The 23,361-nt window shown below is 37.5% G+C and overlaps 1 protein-coding gene and 1 long non-coding RNA gene across 3 annotated transcripts; both read left to right on the top strand.

The window, feature by feature from the left end:
- Nucleotides 1-2,582: 2,582 nt before the first annotated feature.
- On the top strand, nt 2,583-6,796 carry LOC125193849 (uncharacterized). 2 transcript variants are annotated; one of them, XR_007171645.2, is made up of 4 exons: nt 2,583-2,854; nt 2,985-4,633; nt 4,720-5,606; nt 6,316-6,796. It is a non-coding gene; the product is annotated as an uncharacterized LOC125193849 (long non-coding RNA). The 2 variants fall into 2 exon arrangements; XR_016128862.1 differs by lacking the exon at nt 6,316-6,796 and having other exon boundaries at nt 2,584-2,854; nt 2,985-3,641; nt 4,323-4,633; nt 4,720-4,893.
- Nucleotides 6,797-12,973: 6,177 nt separating this feature from the next.
- Nucleotides 12,974-16,059, top strand: LOC125191849 (uncharacterized). Its single transcript, XM_048089270.2, has 6 exons — nt 12,974-13,134; nt 14,052-14,157; nt 14,494-14,670; nt 14,831-14,929; nt 15,019-15,264; nt 15,545-16,059. The coding sequence occupies exons 2-6, from the start codon at nt 14,092-14,094 to the stop codon at nt 15,833-15,835; spliced, it is 879 nt and encodes a 292-aa protein (XP_047945227.1). The 5' UTR covers nt 12,974-13,134; nt 14,052-14,091; the 3' UTR covers nt 15,836-16,059.
- The last annotated feature ends 7,302 nt before the right edge of the window (nt 16,060-23,361 follow it).

Raw genomic sequence — 23,361 nt, 5'->3', positions numbered from 1 at the left:
TTTGAAACTAAATTGAAATCAATTGGAAAGAGTGGAGTTTGGTTTGGGGTAAAAATATGGAGAAAAAAGGATGAATATATAAAAAATTTTGAAAAAAATAAATAAATTATATCGGTGGCCAAGGGCCGCGGCCCTCCCACCGTGGACACTTGAGGACCGAATAACAAACGCTGATATTCTCAACGTGGGCAACTGATATTTGAAATCCATCAATCAAAAACAAACCTTAGGTTGTCTCCTACGGCGCCCTTCCCGTTCGCCCGTCGGGGACGGGCGACCCGACGGGCGCCATAGTGTGCGGGAAGGGCGCCCACGCCCGTCCCGACTGCCCCTGCGATGAGCTCGCCCCTCCCGTCGACGGGCGAGTGGGACGGGCGCCACTGTGGCGAAGGTCGCCCGTCCCAACTCGGACGTCCGACATTTTTGTTTTGTTTTTTTTTTTTTTTTTAATTAATAAATAATAAACTCTATAAATAGGGCTCCCCCAAATTCATTTCATTCACCCCACTTGTGTTAACAAGTTTCTCTCTCTCTACACATTTCATTTCTACTACAATGGAGTACAACAGAAACTCCCCCACCACGAGCGGAGGGAACACACCTTCGATTCCCATCGGCGCGGAGGGAAATGTTGCGGGGATGAATCCCCAAACGGGGATGAATCCCCAGATGGCGGGGATGGGCGGTATGCCGACGATGACTCCCCAAATGTTCTACAATATGTACACTTGGATGAGTCAAATGGGTCAGATGATGCCGGGGGCAGCGGGTATGCCGGCAAATATGTCGGGGATGGGTGGGACTGCGGGGATGGGCGGTATGCCGCCAAATATGGCGGGGATGGGTGTGACTATGCCAGGGGCAGCGGGGATGGGCGGTATGCCGCCAAATATGGCGGGGGTGGGAGGGATGGTGCCCGGGGCAGTGGGGATGAGCGGTACGCCGCCAAATATGTCGGTGAGTGGGTCGATGCAGCACAGGAGCCCGAGGACGCCTGGGGAATCTATCTATCGGCCATATATAGATTTGTTGGCCGATGACTCCCCTTCTTCTGTTCCGGAGACTCAGTACGCCGGCATCGAGACTTTCTCTTTTGAGGATCTGGGACTATCGCCGATCCGTGAGACTCCCCAGGAGGAGGCGGGGCCTGTAAGGGGCCGGAGAAAAAGCAAGGCCACGGCCAGGAGCGCGGGTAGGGGCAAGGGCAAAGTCCCGAGCTCTTCCTCACACACGGGGATGGGAGGGGAGGAGGGTGTGGATGAGACTGAGCGGAGGACGATCTGGACCGTGTGGGAAAATGCCGCGCTTGCGAAGGCATGGGTCGGTGTTGTAGAGGATCCCTACACCGGAGCGAGCCAGTATGTTGACCGAATGTGGCATCGCATCAGTGCCGCCTACTGCGCCAACAAACCGTCTGGGGCGAAGCCTCGCATCCCCGAGATATGCCGGAAACAGTGGCTCCGGTTGAGGCCTAAGCTCAGTCGTTTTGCCTCAATCTACCAAAACAACATGCGCATGGTAAGCAGCGGCATGTCTGAGGATGATGTGCGGAGACAATCCTTAGCCCAGTACCCCAGCAAAGACTTGGGGATCAAAGAGTTTGACCAGTGGGAGGCATTTCTCGCGATCAAGGACTCGCAAAAGTTTGCGGTTGGCGTCGAATCAGGCTGGAAGCGGACGAAGATCAACTCTTCCGGTGCGAAGCCGATGAAGTGGCCCCGCTACCACGAACAGACACTCGCCGTCGTCGTCGCCCGATGGGGCATCAGGCTGCGCAGCGGATGGCGAGGGGAAGCGGCAGCGGCAGCGGGTCCTACGAGGTCGAATCGGAGGTCCCCGCCGGAGAAGATGACGACAGCCTCGCCCGCGCGCAGCAAACGAAGACCCTGATGTAGATCACTTTGAAGTGGTATAACACGCACGATCTAGTCTTGAGAAGGCTGTGCAAGGAGATGGTCGACCGATGTCGGCGCGATTTAGGGATGCCGCCCATTGATGATGATGGCGTCGAGATCGGGGGCGGGGACGTCGGAGGTGGCAGCGGCACGGGCGACGGGGACGAGGACGAGGAGGAGGAGTGAAAGCCGAGGGGATTATGTAATTTTATTTACTATGTTTTTTTTTTAAATTATGTAATTTTTTTAAATTATGTAATTTAATGTAATTTTCGTATTTCCCGTTCGTATTTGTGTCGAATTTTATTTCCGTGAATTTACATTTTATTTTCGTAAATTTAAATTTTAATTGTGAATTAATTTAATTGTGGGAAGGGCGAGTGGGAGGGGCGAGTGGGAAGGGCTAGTGATGTGGCAGTGAAATGGGAGGGGCTAGTGCTGACGTTGCATGGGAAGGGCGCGTGGGAGGAGCGAATGGGAGGGGCGCCGCCGGAGACAACCTTATAGGCATCTAGAACCTTTTACTTTTCAACAAGCCATCACAGCCGTCCGATTATTCCACCAACTGTACCTATTACAATTCGCCAGTCAACATTACGACCCCGTTGGAGAATATATCCCACCCACTCATTTTCAGCCGTTGGATCATTAATCCCTACAATAAATACACCTTTTCCTTTGTCATTTCATTTCATGTTGCTTACATTCATTTCCTAGCCGCCTCGGTCAGCTAGCTCCTGAACTCTTTCTTCACGCCGGATTGGTGTCTTCTTATTTTTTCCGTCAGATTCATTCAGATCGCGAGGCGATCTACGATTTGGTTATGAAATTTCCGAGTTTCGTGATGTTGTTGATTTTTCTTCGCTTGATAGATTGGTCCCCTGGTTCTTATGCTGTCTGGGGCTGTGAAACGCCGAGATTTGGCTAGATCTGCAGATGTGTTGGACGGATCGTCAAAGGTATCTCGTAGATCTGTGTTCTTATTCGATTTGTTTGGGTGGCTTTTCTTATTACTGTAGATTTGAATTTTTAACGCTCGAATTGCTATTGATTTATTGTGTTTTATTGCTTATTATGGGCTTATTGCAGATCCGGTTTTGCGGGATTGGATTGGAAACATCGGTGTCTGGATCTGGAAACACGGAGACATCTTGAGAAGAAACGATTGTTTGATGGAGGGCGCTCTCGGTCATGGCTTCGTCGTGGTTTTGTCTATCAATCCGAGGCTCAGGTGGACCGGCCGAGTGATTTAAGGGAAGTTAATTGTTTTATGCTGTGTTGTTTCATGTGTTATTCTGTCTGTGTAGACTCGACGAATTGTTGAGGTATCAGACTGTAAAAAATTGAAAAATGAGTGAGCTATGTGAAAAGTGAGGTGAGGTGTGGTTGTCTGCATGACCTTTGCCATGATGGGTGCGCTCGCATGGCAGGTCGCCCGATAATGAAAATTTCTATTTTTTGGTTTCGAGGGGAGATGGTACGGGGATTTGCCCGGCTCTCCCCCCTGTGTGGTGTCCTCGTCTCTCTCCATCTACTCATATTTATTTTGCGTCTTCAATCTTTATTATGCACGCTTGCTAATTTCAAAATCCAGCAATTTGGTCTTGAATTGGGATGTGAACCGTGTAATGCAAAATATAACGCATTGATTCAAGACCAAACAATCTCCATTACTTGGAAAAGCAAAATATTGGGATCAATCAATTTGAGGCTGCAATATGCTTATCAGCATCCACTACTACAGAGGTACCAATTTGCACTTTCTCAGCATCTACTTTTACACATTCCTAATACTTAACTTAGTTTTCACGCTTACTGGCTCAAATTATCTTGTGTTGTTGCTAAAATTGGGTTTTTTTTAGGTCTGTTATTTCTTACTATCTTTTAATAGCTACAAATAAAGTTCTGGAAAAAAACCTATAAAATTAGAGCTAGATGGATTTTAAAATCCCTTTGATTCACTCTGTTGGGTATAATCTGATGCCATAACCTATTCCTGCTTTGGCGATTTCTTTTCAATCCCCATTTTTAATTCCCAACTTTCCTTGTCTAACGTGCATCTTCCCCTCTCATATGAATTGAATCATAACATGGTTAATCGATATAATATACACACAATTTTAATCGATAACAACTCTCCACTCCTGTACATCATTACTTTTTAACCAGTTCACAAGCTATCAAAATCTCATTGTACAATGTGTATAGTACTTTTGCACTTGTTCTTTATTTTTACTTGCAAAGAACATGCGAACATGCTTTTCTGTTGAGGGCTCTAGCTTATTATATAAGGTTATTAATGTATTACGGTTTAAATTCATCTGCATCTGAATGGTTGAAGGGACTGTAGTGTAGTGTAAGCTGTAGCTTGGTTGTAATAGATCAGCTATTCAGTGTATGGTTTGTTGCTTACTGAATTTGGAGCAGTCCTTGGTGTATGGTGGTTTCTAATTGAGCCAGTCCAGTTTTCATGAGGAGTTGCTATTATTATTGTGGCTGTATCTGTTGATTGGATACTTGGTATGTGTGTCGGATTCGCTGCTGCTGCTGTGTTGCTGTACTTCTGTGGTTTCTGCTGCTGCTCCAGCTATTGCTCTGGAGCTTTTGGTGATTGTTCGCATGATTGTTGGTGCTTATCTATCAATGTGCATATGCTTCGGCTGTCTCTCCAAGTGTAGTCGAATATAATTGTCAAGTAAGCTGCTGTCTCTCCAAGTGTAGTCGAATATAATTGTCAAGTAAGCTGCAAGGAACTTGAGTTGTTCTCTTTATGTTGCAAGTTCGATAAAATTTATGGTAATCTCGGGAATACTCTTATTTTCAGGTGGTTGGATTCTACTTGAGGCCGGCGGTGTTCTTTTAGTTTTTGTTGCTTTTCCTATATGATTGCTTCTGTGGTGTTTGTATCCCATGTGGTGTGATTGCTTGTGCATTATGCTTTTTATTGTTTTTACTTTATTTATTATGATGATATATAGTAGCTCAAAGTTTGATAGTATATCTTGGTGAAAATTGTAACTTTTGCCATTTCCCATTAGTAGTAAATTAGTAATGGGTGTGGATTTTTTAAAAACTTGTGGAAACTAGCTGGGAATAACATGGCAGCGATACAAAATATTATGGAAAGGATCTCGAAATTTTTATTCTCTATGAAAGCCTAAAATTTTTAATTATGGTGGAGGTGATCATGACAAGTTAGTGACGTTTATGTGATAAATTTTAATTTGATTTAAATTAGAGTGTGAATATTTTCGGTTTGTATTTTGTAGGGTATACGATTTGGTCAGTTGATTTATTTTCGCCATCATATTAACTACTTTTGAGGTTTAAATCTTTGGGGTAAATCTTTACGAAAGATCATTACGCCAGTGCCTTTTGTTGGATAAGGTTGATATTTTGAGGTGCAAATCATTGGGGTAAATCTTGATGAAAGATAGTTACGCCTATGCCCAACTAAGGCTGATATTTATTAACCTACGGTGAGGAATTAAATTACCACCCTTGTGCATTACCTAGTTGGAGAATATTGGAAGTCATTGGAGATCGAAAAATGATACATTTAGAAATAAATTTTAAATAGGTAATTTTTAAAAAAATGTGGTATAATGGATCCATAAGCTCGAATGGTAGAGCGCTCAATTGCTTCTATGCATTGAGAGGTCGGCGGTTCAAGTCCGCCTGGATCCCCCAATTGGTTATGTCTCACTCAAGGTAAATTGAAAAGATATACTACTCTCTCCATACTAAAAGAATATGCATTTTTTTTCTTTTTACTCACTAACTATTTTCTCGTCCTATAAGAATATGCATTTTTTTCTTTTTTAGTTTGTTCCACAAGAATATGCAAATTTTAATTTTAGAAAGTCTTTTTTCTCTAATAAGGTTTGATCCATCCTCCATTAATAATAATTGAGTAAAGGCCAAAACTGGTCCTGAACATAAATTCATTTTACGATTTTGGTCCTAAACAGTATCTTTTGAATTTTTTGGTCCTGTACATTTCAAATCGGATCACAATTGATCCTTCGTTAACAATTCCGTTAATTTTATAACGGTCAACAAGTTTAACCCAATGTTGACCAACTTAAGCTCTTAATTATGATTTTTAACTCACTAATTATATTCTTAATTATTTTAATAAATTACTCATCATTTAATATATAAATTAAATAATATAAAAAAAATGAGAAATTCAAAAAAACAACATCAATCACATAACTATTTTTTCACTTTCTCAGACTAATTTCCGTGTTCTCCACAAATCAACATAGGATGAGCTGAAAAATTTGCTCAAAGATGTAGAGTTCATCACCATCAAACAATCAAAACAAAACCCCTAATTCCAAACACAAAACACAAAACAACAATAAAAAACAAGAACAAGACCTAATTTACTTTTTCCCCCTTTCATATTTACAAGTAAATCTGCATCGCCGCCGGCTGATTAGGATGCGCCGCCGCCGCCGCTTGCGGAAAAGGGTAAAATCTGGGCCTCGGGGTGATCGTGCTGGAGCTCCTGACGGGGAAGTCTCCGAGCGAGGCAAAAGACGGGCTGGATCTGCCGCAGTGGGTGGCGTCGATTGTGAAGTAGGAGCTGATGAGGGATGCTTCTTCTTCGAGTGTTGGCGATGAGCTGCTGAATACGCTCAAGTTGGCGCTTCATTGTGTTGACCCATCGCCTGCGGCAAGGCTGGAGGCGGTGGAAGTGCTGCAGAAGCTTGAGGAGATTAAGGCGGAGGCCGACGTTGCGGCGGTGGATGAGTGAAGAGAGCAACAAAAATACATTTTTTTAGTACTGTGTTTAAGTATTCGTTATCGATTTACTCGTTTGGAATCGAGGTTTTGTTGTTTGTTAGATTATGTTATTAAGTGTGTATAATACTCCAGTACTACTTCTTTGATTTTTTGTGGGCGGAATTGCATTGAATCCTAATTTTTGGTCTATGGTCTTCAACTCTTCATGTGTAACGGTACAGCTTGATGGTGATGAACTCTGCATTTTTTAGCAAAATTTTCAGCTCATCCTATGTTGATTTGTGGAGAATACGGAAATTAGTGTGGGACGGTGAAAAAATAGTTCTGTGTTGTTTTTTGAATTTCTCATTTTTTTAATATTATTTAATTTATTTATTAAATAATAATTTATTTAAATAATTAAGGATATAATTAGTGAGTTAAAAATCATAGTTAAGAGCTTAAGTTGGTCAACATTGGGTTAAACCTGTTGACCGTTATAAAATTAACGGAATTATTAACGGAGGACCAATTGTGATCCGATTTGAAATGTATAGGACCAAAAACTTCAAAAGATAATGTTTAGGACCAAAATCGTAAAATGGAGATATGTTCAGGACCAGTTTTGGCCTTAACTCTTAATAATTTTATTATTTTTTTTCTTCATCACTTTTTTTTTTAATTATTCTATATATTAAGTTTGTGATCTTTTGGTCCTAAATAATACTCCCTCCGTCCCCGATTAGGAGTCACAGTTTGGCCGGGCACGGGTTTTAAGAAATGTAAAGAAAACTTGGTTAAAAATTTAGTGGAATGTGGGACCCACCTTTTTATATTGGTTTTATAATAAAATGTGTGTGAAGTGAGTTAGTGGAATGCGGGACCTACTTACCATTTATGGTAAAAATGAAATGTGACTCTTAATTGGGGACGGACCGAAATGGAAAAATGTGACTCTTAATGGGGGACGGAGGGAGTATGTTTTGGTTCAAACTTTACTTTTTCTGTTATAACTTATGGTCAAACATGTTTGATCAAATTAATTATTTCCTCCGTCCTACCATAAATGAGTCATTTTATTTTGGGATGTCCCATTTTAGGTGAACCATTTTCATTTTAAGCAAAAAGTTCTCTTTCTTATTTAATTTTTCCACCTACTTTATTCTCTTCACTCCTTTACTTTTTTTTTCCTCTTTCATATTTTCCTCTCTTCACTTTATCTCTAAAAATACCATTTCCCTAAATCTTGTATAAAAAAAAGTGCTCTCTTTTGATGGGATGGAGGGAGTACTTAATTATAATCTAATGATCTAATTAAATTAATTAATTTAATGTTAAAATTTATGAAATATTTTTTTAATTAAAATAATAATGGATTAAATTAAAAAGAAATTTACTTAAATTAAAAAAATTAACCTAATTTTAATTTAATTAATCTAATAAAAAAATAATTATTATTCTAAATTAAAATATATAATAAAATTAGCATTTACGGGACTTCATCCAAAATAACATGGAATATTGGTTGATTTTTGGGGATAGGTCGAAAAGAAGTATGGCCCCATACTTGTTATTTTTATTTTTATTAAAGTCCCGTAAATGTTATTTTCATTAAAGTAAAAGGAAGTTTTATATTTTAGTTTATATAATAATTAATTAAGTTAATTAGGTTAATTAGATAATAATAAAGTAATTTTCATTTAAAATTAATTCCTTTTAGTTTGATCAATTTTTATTTTAAATAAAAAAATTATTTTATAAATTTTAATACTCCCTCCATCGCATAAAAATATAGGCAATGAGGATGTCACATGAATTAAGACAAAAATAGTAAAGAGAGAGTATGAGAATGATATGGTAAAGTAAGAGAGATGAAGCGAATTGTAGTTAAAATATTGTTAATGGATAGTGAGACCTATCATTATACATGTAGGGTTTTGATCCGTGCAAAACTAGATCTAAATATAAAATTGCAGAATAAAACATACTAAAAAAACCATTTTTAGGTCACTGTTATTTTATTTTTAGGTCATTTTAATTAAATGATCTAACAATGACATAAAACCAAGATATTATAAAATGACCTAATATTGTTTAATAATGACCTTCCGTATTTCTTGTTAATTATTGACCATCAAATCGCCCAATCTAAGGGTCATGCTTTTGGGTTGCATTTCTCGATTTAAATGCATTCTTGTTTAGACCAAAATTCTATTTACGTATAGAAATGTTTTTAAGTATTGCTAAATTCTTTGTGTGGTATACAAATTTATTATGAATATTTGTCTTTTCAATTCCCGCCCGAGTTGTTCATTTCCCTATCACCCTATGTAAACAAGTACTCCCTCCGTTCTATAGTAGTGGGTCACTTTCTATTTTGAGCGTCATAGTAATATAGTCATTTTCTTTTTTAGTAAAAAGTAACACATTGTCTCACTCTTACTTTTCTCTCTCTCTTACTTTATTATGTATACAATTTTCTCTCCCCTACTTTATTACTCCCTCCATCCCAAGGAATATGACACCTTCTTTGGGCGACATGAGATTTTATGCATTTTTATTTTGTGTGTTAAGTGAATATAGTAAAGTAAGAGAGTGTTTAAAATTTTAGTAATGGGTCATATTAGTTGGGACAAACCAAAAAGGAATGTGAGTCATCTTCAATGGGACTGACGGAGTACTACTTTGATACATTACTCACCTTTTTCTTAATCTTCGTGCCGAAAAGAAATGTCTTCACTACTATGGAATTAATGGAATGTTCCATAAAGTTAGAAGTGGTCGTCTACTATCGTTTTTGGATCTGGCGTGCATTGTGTCATTGGATCAAACAATGATATAAACCTGCTCAAGCACTTAAACATCTTCAACGACATTTTAAATGGCAGAACTTCCAGTGAGACAATTCGCGGCCAACAATCGGCGCTGTCACATGGGTTACTATCTTGTTGATGATATTTATCCAAGGTGGCCGGCTTTTGTGAAGTCATTTTCTTTCCTAATCGATCTGAAACAAATTCTTTTCTCACAAAGATGTCAAAAGAGCTTTCAGAGTTCTACAAGCACGTTTCACCATCGTCAAAGGTGGGGGTGAATGTGTTTCTGAAAAGTGTTTCCCGACATCATGTGTGCGTGTATAATAATGCACAACATGATTATTGAAGGCGAAAGACCAAACACGATTAATTGGTTTGACGAAGAAACCCTCAACTTGTCATGGTCCGCCCTTGCAACCAATCCCATGCACCAAGGTGCGCCGCCACCATTTCGCGAATGCCTATGACATCGAGAGTCGTTTCACGATTTCACCACCCACGACGTACTTCAGTAAGGTCTGGTAGAACACATTGGATAAAGTTCGGTTGCAATGAGTGCTTACAACCAGATTATGCACTTGTTTCCAATAAAATATAATTTAGGATTTCAATTATGTATTTTTTTTACATTGAATAAAATATAATTTTAGAATTTTAATGAACTTTGTGTTTTAATAAAATTGTGATAAATAAATTAGAGTATATAAAAAGAAATAATGTGGAATTCATGACTAGTTAAGGAAAATAATGATAAGTGGTGTGCATTGTTTCTTAATACAAGGAAATATGATAGATAAAAAAACTACTCCCTCTTACCCATAATAATATATGGATATTTGAGACGGCACAAGAATTAATATACAATTGGTAAAGTAAGAGAGAAAGACAAATAAAAAAAAATAATTATAGCATTGTTAGTAGAGAATAAAGTCCATCTCATTAGAGAGAAGGAAGCTACCAAAAATAGAAGAGAATATTTTATAGGATATCCCAAAATTGAAAATATCCTTAATTTTATGGCACGAAGGAAGTATAATGCTTTAAATAGTGAAGGAATACACGATTTAAGGATCCTGGTATGAATGACCTAAGTACTCCATTTGCATAAGAAAATTGAGGCAAAGAGAAAGTGAAAAGAATATATTGGATAGAAATAAATCAACAAAGCCATGGCAAATGATTTCACAAGATAACAACTAAAATTAAAAAGACTATTTAAAAGAAAAAGAAAAAGAAAATAACTAGTTGAAAATGAGACCCACAAAATTTTCGTCACAAAACACATGGTCAAGTCTGATTCATTCATGAGTAATTGAGGATCCACCCACTTTAGAATCATTTCAAATTTTCAATGAGACTAGTTGACTTGGAGGAAGTTACTTGGTAATAGACTAATAGTCGACATATAATGATTTTAAATTTATAATGTAATAAAATAAATGGTTAATTAGTTTTGTGGAACGTGGAATTGGGTCCTAAAAATATTGACCTAATACCGAGTCTATTTCCAAACACTTGCATCCAATAATAGATAGAAATTCGGTAATCTTATGTTTGTTTTCTTCCATCAATTATTTTTACAACTCACCCGCCCCGCACCACAATCTACATATTCTGATTTTAGTCTTCCAACATTGTACTAGTATTAGTTAGAGAAGAAATATCCATCAATAAAATCTACTACTATTAAAAACAAACTATTTTTCGCTCTGTAATAGTCTAAGAAACCTTTTCAGCAAATCACATTCAATTCAATACTCTAAATGTCATTTAAGACAGAGAAAAATATGACCCCTATAAATGTAAAAGCATTAATAAAATACTACTCCATAAAGTAGTGGTATCATTTTATAATATGTTTGTAAATTAGTAAGAGTATGTGCAAATTATAAGTATAATCGAGAGTAAAATTAAGCTAGAAAACTAAAATGTCCTTAATTTAGAAAAAAGAGGACAACAAATTCCGTAATGAGGCAATGTCTTGTTTAGAGACTTAATTACGAAATTGATATTTATTTTTATAAAGTATAAAAACATATGCAAACACAAGGTTCAGAGATTTGTTTTCATAGTTTATCTAATATATTTATTATTATTAATCTCCACAAATATTTTAATTTGAATTGACGATAGAAGGGAAAGAAGAAGCCAACAGAATGCAATTAAAATATCATAGTAGTGGTCGCAAAAGTTGGGGAAGAAAATCGAGTTGCATTGTTGGACTTTTCTGCTTCTAGAAAGATGCTTTCTGCACAATTAAGTCCTGTGGGATACAAATTTTCCATCATATAATTTCATTTAACTCTTTAATACTAGTAATAAACAATAGTACAATAAAGATTTATTTCTTATGAATACAAAAGTAAGTAAAGCAGATTCATAAAGTTTTTTAGTGAAAATTTAACCAAACCAGGAGGCCACTTCAAATGTATTTCCTTTTTCAGTAAATATCACAATCACTTAGTGCTAGAAAGAAAATTAAAGTACTAAAAAAAGGACAAAGGCTTTTTGTGAACATAAATTTTTGACATGGCTATTTTTTTTTACAATTATGGGATTTTTTAAAAACTTAAAAAATAATTTGCTTGCAATTTTGCACGCTCAGTACTTGTACAACACCTAACTTTGTTCAGATTTAAAAATAACATTGATTTGATTTGCCAACTCCATTACTAACACAATCTCTTTCTAAAAAAAATGAAATATGATAATTCAAACAAGATCGAATTATCAAAATTTTTTTAAAATCACCACCAAATCATTGACAGGTCATACTAACTTACACTATTTAGCATCTAATCTCAAGTTATTCTATTTTTTGGAGTAATTTGTACTCCTATCTGTCCCACAAAAGATGTCATACTTTTTTTAATTTGTCTCATAAAAGATGTCACATTTTCCCTTTTGAAAAAAATTCTCTCTCACACGAATATAAAAATTACTCCCTCCGTCCCCGAATAAGAGTTACTAATTATCATTTTGGTCCGTCCCCAATTAAGAGTCGCACTTCATTTTTACTATAAATGGTAAGTAGGTCCCATATTCCACTAATTCATTTTACTCACATTTTATTATAAAACCAATATAAAAAAATGGGTCCCACATTCCACTAACTTTTTCAACCAACTTTTCTTTACATTTCTTAAAATCCTTGTCCGGTCAAAGTACTACTCCTAATGGGGGACGGAGGGAGTATATTTTATCACTTCATTTAACACACAAAACAAAACCTCCTAAAATCTCGTGCCGTCCCACAAGTGTGATATCTTTTATGGGACGAGGGAGTATTATATTTCTTGATCAGAAAATATATTCGCATTTACCTTTTTGAAAAATAAAATCAATAGTTCAGTCCCCATTTTCTTTTCTTTCTCTCTCAAAAAAATAAATAAATATTAGTTGTAGTAGATTTTTTAAGGCATTGCTCATTTAGTATATCTGATTGAGTTAATTATTTCACACATAACACACAGTCGAAGAATATTAATGCACACACACGTGTGTGAATATATAATAAAGTTTTCACGCATTATAGTGATTTGTGAGCTCTTTTCACACAAAGTGCGTGTGTTTGTGTGTGAGGGAGTGAGAGAGGACAACTAGTGGGAGGAGCTTTTGCATGAGAAAATCCTGAGGTTGATAAAGAGGAAATCTCTCTCCCTTTCTCTCTCTACAATCTCCATTGCTGGGTGAGTGACAAACCAATTTTTGATCCATGCTTTTTCGGTGTTTCTGTTTCCAGTCATGTGTTTAGTCCCTCGCTCCTGTGCTTTTATTTTAATATTTTTGTTTTTATTTTTTTTTCCTTGGATCTATTGGGAGTTTTTGGATCTTGAATGAATCTAAATCGTTTCTCGTTTTGTGGCTGATTGCCGCTGCGCTGGAATTTGACTAGAGATGTACTAATCGATTCCTTTTGTTAATTTGCTTTTGAGAAAAGTCGAGTTTCTGATCTCTGGGGGGTTTTGATCAGGAAAGCGCTGTTTTTTAATCAATGTTTGTAATTCGTATTGAAATTCTTTCAATTGTAGATTGAGCCGTGTAAATGGTGGAACTGCATAAAAATAATCCATCGTTTTTTTTGGGCATTTTAATATTACATTAAGAAGAAAGCCCCATTTGAAAAAATCAAATAAGAAGAGATTTGTTTTGGTGAAGTTTATATGATTCTATGCTTGTTTCTGTTTAATGTGTATACATAAATGGCTGTAAGATTAAGGTTTCACTTATTGAAAATAAAGCACCTTTTTTTTTTGTAGCTGATTTTGATTTATGTAAATAGTAGTGAATGTTATCAAGATGAACTACATGAAATTGGGTAAAGGGGAGTTGCTTATCCTGAAATTACCAGTAAGAAACCAATTGTATGTGCTTGTTAGAACATCAATGGATTCTTCTGCTTGTCAAATGTGTTAAGCATAGAGTTACATCTTTGGATATAAAGAGAAGGGCACCCTTGACTTGGTTTTATATGACATAAATTTTCTAGTTGTTTGTTGATCTTGAACTGCTGTTGCATGTTTCTCTCTGTATACCCCTGCTTTCCAGTTCTTTGGAGTCTGTGAGTCATAACAGAAATAGCTTAATGATTTTTTTCCTGTTACAGATAAGCTCCTTTGCTACATAAGAGTAGCTCTAGACATATCATGTTTTTCCGCAAGAGAAATTCCTCCCATGATAGTGAGAGTGTTGAGCAGCAGCACGAGCGCAAGGTAATAATGATAGAATTGATCTTTTCAAATAATGCTTGTGAATATAATGTTTCTGTTGAAGTAAGGTAAGGTAGCTACTGATTTTTCTCTGGTTATTGTTGCAGTTTGAAGTCTCCTGCTAGCTTTAAGTCTTTTCAGTTTTTCATTTATTTGTTATTTGTAATTTGAGAACATGGTAGTAGTGAATATGCAGTACATCGACATTAAACACCATAATCTTCATAAGTACGTGTGATTAAGCAAGAAAAATATATGTATAAACAATATAATGCTCTCCTGCATATGCACTAATGAAATCTTTGAAGATGATCTGATTGAATTTTCATTTATCTGAAGTTCCAAGAGCTTAAGTCTTCTTTGGGACCATTGACGGGTCGCAGTCAGCAGTATTGCTCTGATGCATGTTTGAAGAGATATCTGGAAGCTCGGAGCTGGAATGTAGAAAAATCAAAGAAGATGTTGGAAGAGTCACTGAGATGGAGATCAAGTTTTAAACCGGAAGAAATCCGTTGGGTAAGAGAGACAAGTAATTCTTGTGTAGCAACTACTTTTTGTTACTAGAATTACATGCTATGTTTCTTATCATCATCCCCAGTCAGTTTACTTTTATAACCATTTTGTTTATCAACACACATCAATCTGAGCATATACATTGATCATTATTCATATCTAGAGTGAAGTTGCAATTGAAGGTGAGACTGGGAAAGTATTCAGAGCAAACTTTCATGATCGACAGGGTAGGACTGTTCTTATACTGAGACCGGGATTACAGGTATCCGAGAGATTCTATAGGCTAATTTAACATCACATTTTTTGCCTTTGAATAGGAGTCATTTGATGTTGTGCTGTTTTGCATTTCAGAATACGACATCACTGGATAATCAGATGAAACATCTGGTTTATCTCATTGAGAATGCCATAGCAAATCTTCCAGAAGGTCAGGAGCAGATGGCGTGGTTGATTGACTTCACAGGTTGGTCTATAAGCAACAACGTCCCTGTTAAGTCTGCAAGAGATACCATCAACATACTACAAAATCATTACCCAGAGAGATTAGGCGTGGCGTTTCTGTACAGCCCCCCTCGCATTTTTGAAGCATTTTGGAAGGTTTGTTTTATTACTCTTTGATACTACATTTTTTAATGTTTATAGATTGTGTATGTATGGTGTTTGCATTTTCCAACCACAAAAAAAATGAATTCTATCCAAATGATTCCATTTCTCGATTGCTTGTGATTCGCTGCATCTTTTTGAGTTGGCTGCTATATGCATTCTTACTGAATGCTTGACTTTATCAACATTATCTATGGTGCTATTTTGCATTTTGGCGTTTTGCATCATAACTTATGGTTTGTCAATTGTTTAAGGAAGTGATGTGTTATTGCAGATTGTTAAATACTTCTTGGATCCAAAAACGTTCCAGAAGGTGAGATTTGTGTACCCAAAGAACAAGGACAGTGTAGAAATTATGAGATCGTATTTTGATGTGGAGAATCTCCCGACTGAGTTTGGAGGCAATGCAACGCTGCAGTACGACCACGAGGAGTTTTCAAGGCAAATGGAAGAGGACGACATGAAATCTGCCAAGCTGTGGGGTTTGGAGAAGCACCAGCCTAATGGTTTGATGGGAGCAGAGGTGGCTCCAGAGCCAGAGTCCCTTGCTCCACCAGCGAGCTAAGTCGTATCTAATGGCGATGACAAACTAAATTATGATTATTAGAATAATGCTAAATCTAGTATATAAGCTCTAAAAGAAATGCACAATTCGGTACTTGCAAAATATGGATGCTAAGTTTAATACTATCTCAGGGTTTCATTTTGTGTACTATACAATCTAATCCATTCAGGCATTTCCCTGAGAATACAGTCTATTAGAGAGGTTTCACTGATCTTGTTTCTGAATTTTATCTTGTTATGATATACATTAGAGCATATTATTGGGTAAAGTTCCACAGCATGACACAAAGGTTTTGGCCTGTGTCATCATCAATTTCAATATAGGTCATCCTTTCCTACCATGCTTTTCGTTTTCATGATATTGATAATTGAGACGAAATGTAAGATTTTAGTGATGTCAACGAGAAAATTGGTTTATATAGTTAGGTAGGAGTGTTCATGTGCAATGATAGATTCAGTAATGGAGTTAATGGCGCTGTTGCAAGACAAAGGTGGAGCGGAAGTTGTTGCTGGTAAATGAATGGTGCTTGAAGAACAAAAGTGAATTCCGACGTTGGGACGGAGTTGCTATATCGTAGTGTCAATGATAACTCCAAAAATTAAACTTAGTGGAGTTTTTCGATCCTCACGAAGAACCAGCTGTGAGTTAATTGACAACCCTCCCGACCCCACCCGGATCAGCCATCATTAATATGAAATGTTGATTTCGATCTTGTGAAGGGCTGCTTCTAACCTATCCTGTTACACCCTACAAAGCCAGAAGCCTAGTTGATTCAATGTACCCCTTGGCCCTTGCATGATTTTTTCGTTAGACAAAGAAAGATAGAAAAATCGAAGGCAAAACTGAAAATGACATGAGATCACGAACTTGCCGACATCAAGTGGCCTCGCTTTATTTGTTTATTAAAATATATTTAGATAAATTTTTGATTGCACTATATTCTTTGCAGAATAAAAAAAAAAAAAAAAATCCACCCCTCTGATTGGTGATCCTCATTGCCCCATAATTTGTCTAAACTTTTAACGATACTAGATACGTACTTTCAAAAGTGAACAAAAGAATTGAGAATTGTAGACATATGTTTTTAGAGTAAAGGCCAAAAATAGTCCATAACATATGACCGTTATATCAATTTGGTCCTTAATATTATCATTTTGATTATTTGGTCCCTCACAAATAAACTCGGACCTGAATCAGTCCCCACTTAACAGAACCGTCAAAAAATAGACTGTGATTGCAATTTGACTATATTAAATTACTAATGATAATTAATTATACCTAATTATAATTCTTAATTCCTATTAAATTACAAATTATTCATTTCATTTTGCAACTAATACTATCTTTTTTCCAATTTTGCTAATATGAAAAGAATTATAATTAGGTATAATTAATTACCATTAGTAATTTAATATAGTCAAATTGCGGTCATCGTCTATTTTTTGACGATTCTGTTAAGTGAGGACCGATTCGGGTCCGAGTTTATTTGTGAGGGACAAAATAATAAAAAAGATAATGTTAAGGACCAAATTGATAAAACAACCATATGTTAGGGACCATATTTGGCTTTTACTCATTTTTTTTATTTTAATAATAGTAGTACTCCAATATTAAACTAAAAATAATTACTACATCTGATTTGGTACTTGCAACAGTTTATATTGTACATACTATAGATATTTGAAATACTTATAAATAACCTTTTTCTTTTCCAAAGAGTTTAGAGATTTAGTTAATAAAATGTAGATGAAATATGTATCTTAAATTAAAAATAGCTAATTAGTTAGGTGAGAATTCATCTAATAGTATATACGAACGGGCTCTTGTACGCATTTATGAGTGTATAATAGTATTAGACAGAAAATTCATTTTTGTGTCTAAACGGTTGCCCAAAAGAACATTTTGATTCTACAAATTATGTTTGGTCTCAAACAATATGAATTGATAAAAAACAGTCATATTTTTGACAAATTGGTAAAATTACAAACAAAGCAGAACTGACATCATTATTAAGTTAATTACTCTAATGAAAAAAATTACTATTAACAAAAATGAACATAAAATAAAAAATTAATTATATTTTCTTAATATTTTCTATATTATATTTTTTGAAAACTCTTCATAAGTAGTTACTATACGACTCATATTTACTTTAATTTTTTTTCTAGGAATGAATTATATATTTATATAATTTTTTAGGAATAAATTATATTTTCTTCTATATTTTTGTTCAGAAAACAATAATTTATATTATTGTAATTTTAAACTCTTCATACGAAGTTTTCTTTTTTAGAAAATGAATTACATATTTTATGATAACATAATCAAAATGTTCCTTCGCATTCAATATCTCCCTCTCTATTGACTGCCATTCCTTTTCTTCATGGTATGTTGCAAATGAATAAAAATTAGTGGAATAATGTCTTGTAAGAGTATGACATGCATAGAATGTTTGTTGAAGAGAAAAGGTTTAGGAAACAAGAACTGCTAAACATTTAGACTGCAGGTCATTTTTACCTTACAGTTAGCAGAGCTGCCACAAAAATGATTTATTTATTTTTTGCTTTAAGGTTATTGACGTGCAAGTTCAGTATTTTGAATTATTAGGGTGTCTCCACCGGTGCCCTTCCCACTCGCCCGTCGCGTACGGGCGATCTGACGGGCGCCATAGTGGGCCGGACGGCCGCCCACGCCCGTCCCGTGTGCCCCTGCGATAGCCTCGCCCCTCCCATTGACGTCCGACCGGACGTTCGCCACTGTGGCGAAGGTCGGACGTCCGACATTTTAATTTTTAATTTTTATTATTATTATTTTTTTAAAATAAACTCTATAAATAGAGCTCTCCCAACTTCATTTCATTCACACCACTTGTGTTGACAAGTTTCTCTCTCTCTACAAATTTCATTTCTACTACAATGGAGTACAATAGAAACTCCCCCACCACGAGCGGAGGGAACACACCCTCGATTCCCATCGGATCGGAGGGAAATTTTGCGGGGATGAATCCCCAGATGGCGGGGATGGGCGATATGCCGGCGATGACTCCCCAAATGTTCTACAATATGTACACTTGGATGAGTCAAATGGGTCAGATGATGCCGGGGGCAGCGGGTATGCCGACAAATATGTCGGGGATGGGTGGGACTGCGGGGATGGGTGGTATGCCGCCAAATATGGCGGGGATGGGTGGGACTATGCCAGGGGCAGCGGGGATGGGCGGTATGCCGCCAAATATGGCGGGAGTGGGAGGGATGATGCCCGGGGCAGTGGGGATGGGCGGTACGCCGCCAAATATGTCGGTGAGTGGGTCGATGCAGCACAGGAGCCCGAGGACGCCTAGGGAATCTGTCTATCGGCCATATATAGATTTGTTGGCCGATGACTCCCCTTCTTCTGTTCCGAAGACTCAGTATGCCGGCATCGAGACTTTCTCTTTTGAGGATCTGGGGCTATCGCCTATCCGTGAGACTCCCCAGGAGGCGGGGCCTGCAAGGGGCAGGAGAAAAGGCAAGGCCACGACCAGGAGCGGGGGTAGGGGCAAGGGCAAAGTCCCGAGCTCTTCCTCACACACGGGGGCAGAAGAGGAGGAGGGTGAGGATGAGACTGAGAGGAGGACGATCTGGACCGTGTGGGAAAATGCCGCGCTTGCGAAGGCATGGATCGGTGTTGTAGAGGATCCCTACGTCGGAGCGAACCAGTATGTTGACCGAATGTGGCATCGCATCAGTGCCGCCTACTGCGCCATCAAACCGCCTGGGGTGAAGCCTCGCATCCCCGAGCAATGCCGGAAACAGTGGCTCCGGTTGAGGCCTAAGCTCAGTCGTTTTGCCGCCCTCTACCAAAACAACATGCGCATGGTAAGCAGCGGCATGTTTGAGGATGATGTGCGGAGACAAACCTTCTCCCAGTACCCCAGCAAAGAGTTGGGGATCAAAGAGTTTGACCAGTGGGAGGCCTTTCTCGTGGTCAAGGAATCGCAAAAGTTTGCGATTGGTGTCGAATCGGGCTGGAAGCGGACGAAGATCAACTCTTCCGGTGAGTACAGCAGCAGTGCTGGTTCGCACAAGCTCCCCGAAGCCGAGGAAGTGGCCCCGCTACCACGAACAGACTCTCGCCGTCGTCGTCGCCCGATGGGGCAACAGGCTGCGCAGCGGATGGCGAGGGGAAGCGGTAGCGGCAGCGGGTCCTACGAGGTCGAATTGGAGGTCCCAGGAGGAGAAGAGGACGACAGCCTCGCCCGCGCGCAGCAAACGAAGACCCTGATGCAGATCACTTTGAAGTGGTATAACACGCATGATCCAGTCTTGAGAAGGCTGTGCAAGGAGATGGTCGACCGATGTCGGCGTGATTTAAGGATGCCACCCATTGATGATGATGGCGTCGAGATCGGGGACGGGGACATCGGAGGTGGCAGCGGCACGGGCGACAGGGACGAGGACGAGGAGGAGGAGTGAGAGCCGAGGGTATTATGTAATTTTATTTTTAAACTATGTTTTTTTTTAAAAATTATGTAATTTTTTTTAATTATGTAATTTTTTTTAATGTAATTTTCGTATTTCCCGTTCGTATTCGTGTCGAATTTTAATTCCGTGAATTTAAATTTTAATTGTGAATTAATTTAATTGTGGGAAGGGCTAGTGGAAGGGCTAGTGGGAAGGGCTAGTGCAGTGGGAAGGGCTAGTGCTGACGTGGCATGAGAAGGGCTAGTGGGAGGGGCGAGTGGGAGGGGCGCCACCGGAGACACCCTTATGAGATCATAGGTATTGGCTTTCATGGATTTATTTCACTTTCAGTGCTTGCTCTGTTGAAGGCACTGATTGCTTCAAAGAAAAGAATACAATTGATCAAGTATTGCGAAGAAGGAAAGCCTAAGTTTTGCACGATTATACCTTCTACGATAAGCAATTTCTTTGAACAAGTACTTACGTGTGAGATTAATTTTCCAGGTTAATGTTGTTACTGTCTTGCAAGTTGTTTGTCCAGGTATAGAACAATCTGGAGGAATATAAATCTGATGCACAACCAAAAGATGAAATTGAGAGAATATGATAAAGTATGATCCTTTTGGGAAATACAAAGATAATAACCACCACCCTCGACACCTAACCGAGGCTAAAGATGACACCACTCGGAAGAATGTAAAAGAGATAAAGGTTAAGAACTCACCACTTCTGGAGAAAACCAAAAGCTAAAGAATTCAAGAGATTAGGCAATTGAAAGCCAATATGATATTATTCATCAAAACGTAGTCTACCACTTTCTCCATATCTTTTACAATATAAAGTCATGAACTAGACTCGTGACTCTTCACTTTTTTATAATGTTTCATTTTCCATTATTTATTAACCAATTAAATAGACTATAATAAAACAAATTAGGACTCCTCATTTTCCTTGTTCTCTTCATCTTCATGTGCATTAAAATCCAACTTCTGAAATAATCTAATCTTCCGTCATTATCCATTTACACCTGATGATATTTAAGCATTTGTTGAAAAACTTTATGGATATAGAAGAGAAGCCAAGATAAAGGTTTTATATTGGTGCAGTTCAATGACGATCTTTTTTCTTAGAGTATTATCCTCTATTTACCTGATGATATTTAAGCATTTGTTGAAAAACTTTATGGATATAGAAGAGAAGCCAAGATAAAGGTTTTATATTGGTGCAGTTGAATGACGATCTTTTTTCTTAGAGTATTATCCTCTATTTGGAATCGTGTGGAAGTAGATGAGTTCCGCAACAAGGTGGAGGGACAAAGAAGGAAATTGACTTTCCTCCCAGTGGCGGATCCAGGATTAAAAAACGGAGGAGGCGGAATAAAATAATAAATTAATAAAATATTAAAATATTAAATATAATACTTTAATATGTTTTTTTAGCAAAATAAAAGTGTATTACAATTCAAGTATCTCTAGCATCTGTTATCCGAGACAACTGATTTCTACGGGTATCCATATCTTGAAAACGTTTCAAGATTCTTTCATTAGAAACACTAGCAAAAGATGGATCTTTCATTGTATACTACCAAACTGTATTTCAATCACTCATCTCCCATCCTATTCCGCAAGTCAGTCTTGACAAATTTCATTGCTGAAAATACTCATTCAACAGATGCAATCGCTATGGGTAAGATCAATACCAACTCAATCAGACGATAAACCAGTCAATCGAATTCGAATTCGAGTCTTAAATGATGAATTCGAGTCAGACGATAAACCAGTCAATCAGACAATACTCTTTTCAAGGAATATTGAATTCAACTGACTGCAACTCTTGATGTAGATTGGGCTTTTAACCCTTTTTAATTGGGCTTGAGTTGCGTTTTAAAATTTTATTTCAACTGAACTTGGGGCGATAATAGTTATTTTTTTCGGTCAACGGGGCGACGTCGGAGGCAACGGTGGGGGCGGATATGGAAAATATACATCTGGGATAAGGAAAAATTAGTCGCATGGTGGGGGCGACCGCCCCCACCCCCCTCCTGGATCCGCCACTGTTTCCTCCTATGCAGCCAAACCACTCGAGCTTTTTATCCCTCATGTTTTAGAATCTAGACTTATGCGTTAAATCTGAACATAGACTTTGTCATTCTTTAGAGTGCTGTATCCGAATAACCTGGCAGTTGCGTATGGCATGTTATCAGCTTATTAGTACTTAATATCCTCTGAATCTAAGATTAAAAGGTTTTGGGGCTTGGGTTTTACCATATATTTGCAATGCTTCAAAATTGTACACAATAAATGATTCTCCATTTCTCAATATACATTTCATATTGATAATTAATTACCATAAAGACCATCTAAAGTTCTGAAAAGCAGGTGCAAACTTCAGCAGTGAGTTAAAGACAGAGGAAAGATATAACCTGACACTCATTTTACTGAAAGCAATCTTTTGTTGCCAACATATTTCGTTTCTATTCGAGTCAATGTTCCAGGAAAATTTGATGACATATCCTTTTGTATGGTATCACCAAGTAATCCCAGACTATTAAATTTTGATTTATAGACCACCGACTTATAGTTTAAAGATATAACCAAATCCTCTTGATTGAGATCTTTTGCATCCATTCTTGTTGGGAGAACTATAAATAGCTTGATAAAGGAATAATGATTCTATTTTTTCTATAACTCTATATTTTTAGTATGGATTCCTAAGAAATTGTGCTATCTCCAGATTGAAACTGCCAAAGCTTTCTATGAGTCTCCAAATACCATTTGATGATATTTGTAGGATGGATGAAACTGCAACTTTTTTTTAATTTGACATGTAAACTTTCATGCTGACTGACACAGCCTGTGTCTGGCACATAGATTGTATTGGATCAACTGAATTTCTCGCTCAAACATTTTAGTTAGTCACTCGTATTACTTACATCTATGTGTTTTCAGGTGCATGGTGTCAGCAATTGGTTTAATATAGTTGACGATCTAAAGAGAATAGGAAGACAAAATCTTTAAAGATTCCAGTTCAATAGATAATTATTTGAATAGATCCAGCTCACATGTGAGATTTGAATCTACAAGT

The sequence above is a fragment of the Salvia hispanica genome, chromosome 4, assembly GCF_029641045.1.
Source record: "Salvia hispanica isolate PSC_SH4W2 chromosome 4, Shi_PSC_v1, whole genome shotgun sequence".
NCBI classification, from domain to species: domain Eukaryota; kingdom Viridiplantae; phylum Streptophyta; class Magnoliopsida; order Lamiales; family Lamiaceae; genus Salvia; species Salvia hispanica.
Note: the sequence above shows the minus strand (reverse complement) of the source record. Positions and strands in the feature narration are given on the sequence as shown.